Source organism: Hydra vulgaris, chromosome 15, assembly GCF_038396675.1.
Source record: "Hydra vulgaris chromosome 15, alternate assembly HydraT2T_AEP".
NCBI classification, from domain to species: domain Eukaryota; kingdom Metazoa; phylum Cnidaria; class Hydrozoa; order Anthoathecata; family Hydridae; genus Hydra; species Hydra vulgaris.
Genome location: NC_088934.1, coordinates 27,105,569 through 27,110,000, shown reverse-complemented (window position 1 = coordinate 27,110,000; position 4,432 = coordinate 27,105,569). Strand labels below are relative to the sequence as shown.

The 4,432-nt window shown below is 24.9% G+C and overlaps 1 protein-coding gene across 1 annotated transcript in view; it reads left to right on the top strand.

Moving 5' to 3' along the window:
* The window catches only part of LOC136091847 (uncharacterized), an 8,386-nt gene extending 4,230 nt beyond the window's left edge, over positions 1–4,156 (top strand). Inside the window, exons 4-6 of the mRNA XM_065819559.1 lie at positions 513–689; positions 889–1,179; positions 1,279–4,156. Coding sequence (XP_065675631.1) covers positions 513–689; positions 889–1,179; positions 1,279–1,575 — 765 coding nt within the window. The 3' untranslated portion in view covers positions 1,576–4,156. The remainder of the gene's footprint in view (positions 1–512; positions 690–888; positions 1,180–1,278) is intronic.
* Positions 4,157–4,432: the final 276 nt, after the last annotated feature.

Genomic DNA, 4,432 nt, shown 5'->3' with positions numbered 1-4,432 from the left:
AATCTTTAAAAACATGTTTTTTGCTAAAAAGTTATTAAGAAAGTACTAATTAATATAAATACATTGCTAAAACAATAATGTTGTAGGTGGTGAGGATAGACACGTTTTGTTAGTAAAAATTCTTTATTATAAAATTATTAGAAAAAACGAGCACAATAAATTTAATTGCTTCTACTTAAACCATCTTGAATAAGTTGACAGAAAACAAAGTCACTTGGTGGTGTTGGGCTTCTTTTTTTTTTTTACATTTTCTATTTATACTCATACATTTTTATTTTTTTATTTCATTTTCATTTCTATTTTATAAACTAAACAAAAAATAGTTGAAACCAAAAGGTCGATTTGAAGAACACCAAGTGTTTAATATTAACTAAAACTGCTTTCATTACGCTTACTATTACCAATAATAATAGTTGTAACTGTATATACATCATTAAAACAGAATTATTTAATTTTGTCGAGACGATGATTATATAGTTTAATCAGCAGTTTTGAAAATTTATTGTTTTTAGGAGCCAATGTTTGTACAGATAAGTAACAATCTTCGTCAACAAAGATGCTCTAAGGTGCATGAAAGCTCCGCAAAACTTTTCCGACCGGCTAGAGGACATAATACTTTAGCAATCAAGGAGATTGTAGCATGTGCTGAACCAGTTTTATCAACCAATAAAATTGAGGCAGAGATAAAGGTATATTTCCTTTTTTTTAGTTTAACATGTTTTATATAAACTTGTTTATTGTTTCGAAATCCTTGAATATAAGTGTTTTTTGTGTTGATATGAAAGATTTTATTGACAGCCAAAGTATATATTTTTTAATCAAAGATACCATTTATTTTTTTGAAATTTTACTGTAAACTACTAATTATTTGTGTTAACTGTATAACAGAACGAACTTGGAAAAACTATACCATCTATTGCTGTATTGAGCATCCTTAACAGAAACTTATTTTACCACCAAATATTTGAACAAATTCCAAATAGACTCAGAATAGCCCCATCTCTTCTTATTGATGAGTTTAAGCGATTCTTTCCCCAACATGAAAATATTGTTAGCTGTTCTAGATTATTTATTAAGGCGGCATTTAAAGATAATGCAAATATTATTTCAAGTGTAATGGAATTGCAAAGTATGTTTATTTCTCAAAAAAGTAAAGATTTTCTTTTTTTGCAATCACATGTAAGTTTTTTTAATATCTTATTAATGATTTTTTTGATTGGTTTACCTTTAAAAGTATAATTTTAAACAAACTACATAAATTATGATTTTTATTATTAGGCTGATAACATCGATGCAGAACTTGCACTTCCCTCATTGTATGGTCCACAAGTAGTGCTCAATGGTTTATATTTTGGTATTCGGTCACGAACTGGAATTGAATTATGTGCTACACAAATATTATGCATGGAGGAAGTTATAGCTTCAATTATAGCAGTATATTATCTTAAAGATTTATGCTATCCATCTTGTTTTGCCCAGTTACTTGGGATTTTCCAAGAAACTATTCTAAAAATCAACTACCCTCATAAATCAAAGGCTGCAGCAAGATATGTGTTAAAATTCAGTAGTTCATAAATTTTTAAAAGTTTTTTTATACATTTAAAAATGGAGAATGGTAATTTCTTTGAATTTAATCATAAATTATTTTCTTGTCTTTTCGTTTTTGTTACAAAATTAAAGTAATAATACCTAAATAAAATATATAACCCATTATTTAAGCTAATTGAAATTTAATTTAATATGATGATGTGCAAACTTCTAGTCTTGTATAATCTTTATTTTAATATTATTTTAAAATTCTTTGTGGTATTTAAACTGACCTAAATATTTACATGTATGTTTAACAAGTGCATGTATATTTAATGTATATTTATTAATACACACTATACAGTATACAGTATTTTTTATCATTATTTTTAAAGTTGACATTTGCTTATCAAACTTTCTATTTTATAAACTTTAGGTACATCGACATATAGTACATAGTAGCCTTGTTTTAAAGCGTTAAGCGTTGAGCGCTTTTTGTAAGCGTTAAGCTATTTTAAGCAGTAAGGGATTTTGATTATGCTAATTATTATTATTATTTTTTTAATAAAATTAAAAATTGCTTTATCAAAATATCTTACTGATTAAAATAGCTAAACGCAATCAAAAAGCGCTCTACGCTTAACGCTTTAAAACAAGGCCTGCTAGTACCAGTGGTAAAGTTTCATGTATCTTTTCACGACGAGTATCTTTTCACAACGATTCCTTAAATTTGGAAGGGATTATTTGTTTTCTATTTTATTTTGTATTTATTAGTGGCACCAACATTCAGCAATGGTAAGGTTATATCTTTTCAAAATGGTTATAATTAACCAATTAAATGATTATATATTATACCCTTTTTATATTGTATTCTTAAGGGGCAAGAGTATCTGTGCCAATTGATGATATTATTGATTATATCTTTTCAAAATCATTATAAGTAGCATACAATTTAAAGATGTTTATAAACATTTTCAATATAAATAAACATTTTATAAATTTTAAAGTTGTTGTGTGCTTATCAACCTTTTAATTATATAGACTTCAGTAGCTTAGACATCTGGTGTAACAACAGTGGTAAAGTCACAAGTATCTTTTGACTACAAGTATATTTCCATATATTTTGAAGGAGTTGCCTGTTTGTTTTCTTTTGAATTTTTTATTTATTAGTTACATCAACATCTAGTTGCAATGGTAAAGTTGTATCTTTTCGAAATAGTTCGAAATAAGCAATCAAATGATTTTATGTTATACCTTTTTATAAGGTGTTTTTTCAATGATAATCTTACAGAATATTAATTTTAAAGATATTTTTTTGCTATATATCTATTGCATATTGTAGTCTTTAATGACATTTACATCTAGTAGCAATGGTAAGGTATCTTCTCAAAATGGTTATAAAGGACTTAGTAAAAGATGTCTTTTTAAATTATTGTTCACTTTATTTTGTAATCTTTAGTGGCAACAAAATCTAGTACCAGTGGTAAAGTTACATGTATCTTTTCAATACGAATTATCTTATCTTATGTATTTTGTAGTCTTTAATGATAGAGCTTTGTTAAATATTTTTTTCAAAATGATTATAAAACTTAGTATGAAGAAATATCGTTTTAAATTATTATTTTTTAATCTTTAATGGCGACATCATTTGATACCAGTGGTAAAGTTTCCTGTATCTTTTCATATTCCATAACTGTTAAAGGAGTCATATGCTTATTATCCTTTTTATTTTGTATTCTTTAGTGGCATCGACACTTGGAAGCAATGTTAAGGTTATATCTTTTCAAAATGTTTGTAAAAGACCATATTTGAATCTTAGAGATTATTATATAATCATACCAATCATATATGAATCTTAAAGACTATTTAATATTTAAATTTTAAAGTTTCATTTGATAATTATGTTTTTTATTTTGCACTTTTTAGCGGCATCGACATTAAAAATGGTAATGATATATCTTTTCAAAATGATTATAAATGGTCATTATTATATATACATAATTATTATTTCTTAAATTTTTAATTTTTTTTAATATTATGTTTGTAAACATATGATAAGTAAAATAAATATAACGCCAAATATAACGCTTCAACCGTTAGTTTATTTTTTCTAAATATAACGCCAGAGTTGAGCAAATATAACGCCAAATATAACGGATGAAGCGTTAGTTTATTTTTTCTAAATGTAACGCCAATATAACGGCAGAGTTGAGCAAATATAACGCCTAATATAACGGTTAACTAGCGTTATATTTGCTCAACTCTGGCGTTAAATTTTTTTTCGTTATTTTGGCGTTAGTTTTTTTACAGTGTAGGTAAAATGAAATAAAATATAATGAAATTTATAATATAATAAAATAAAATGAAATTTAAAATAATAAAAAAAATAATAATCAAAAAGAGAACTTAAAAGTTTAAAAATTAAACATACCTTAGGTTTATTCTTTTCTAGGTTCTTATGGGTATATATTTCATTTAAAAATGTCTTCTTTTTATTGAAATCAGAAATAAAAAAAACAAAGAAATTGACAATTATTCAAATGACCTTAGAGAAAGCATGCAAAAAATTTACGTCATTAGAATATATATTAATCACATTTTTTGCATATTATGTTGCGTTAAAAAAGATAGTTAATAAAATATTGTTTAATTAAAATGTGTTTAAAAACACCACGTTATCGACACATTTATTTGAAAGAAAATTTTTTTTATTGCTAAAAAATTAATAATTGTGAATGTCTTCTAAATGTGTTGTTTTGTGGCAATTGTCATAAGGCATTTTTAACACATTTATTTAAAAAAACAATAATAGTTTTTATTTAATTTGTTTTCTAGCAAGAAAAAATCCTCTTAACTTCTTTTTTTTTTTTTTAATGAAATTGAATTCGATTAATTTAAAGTCAAT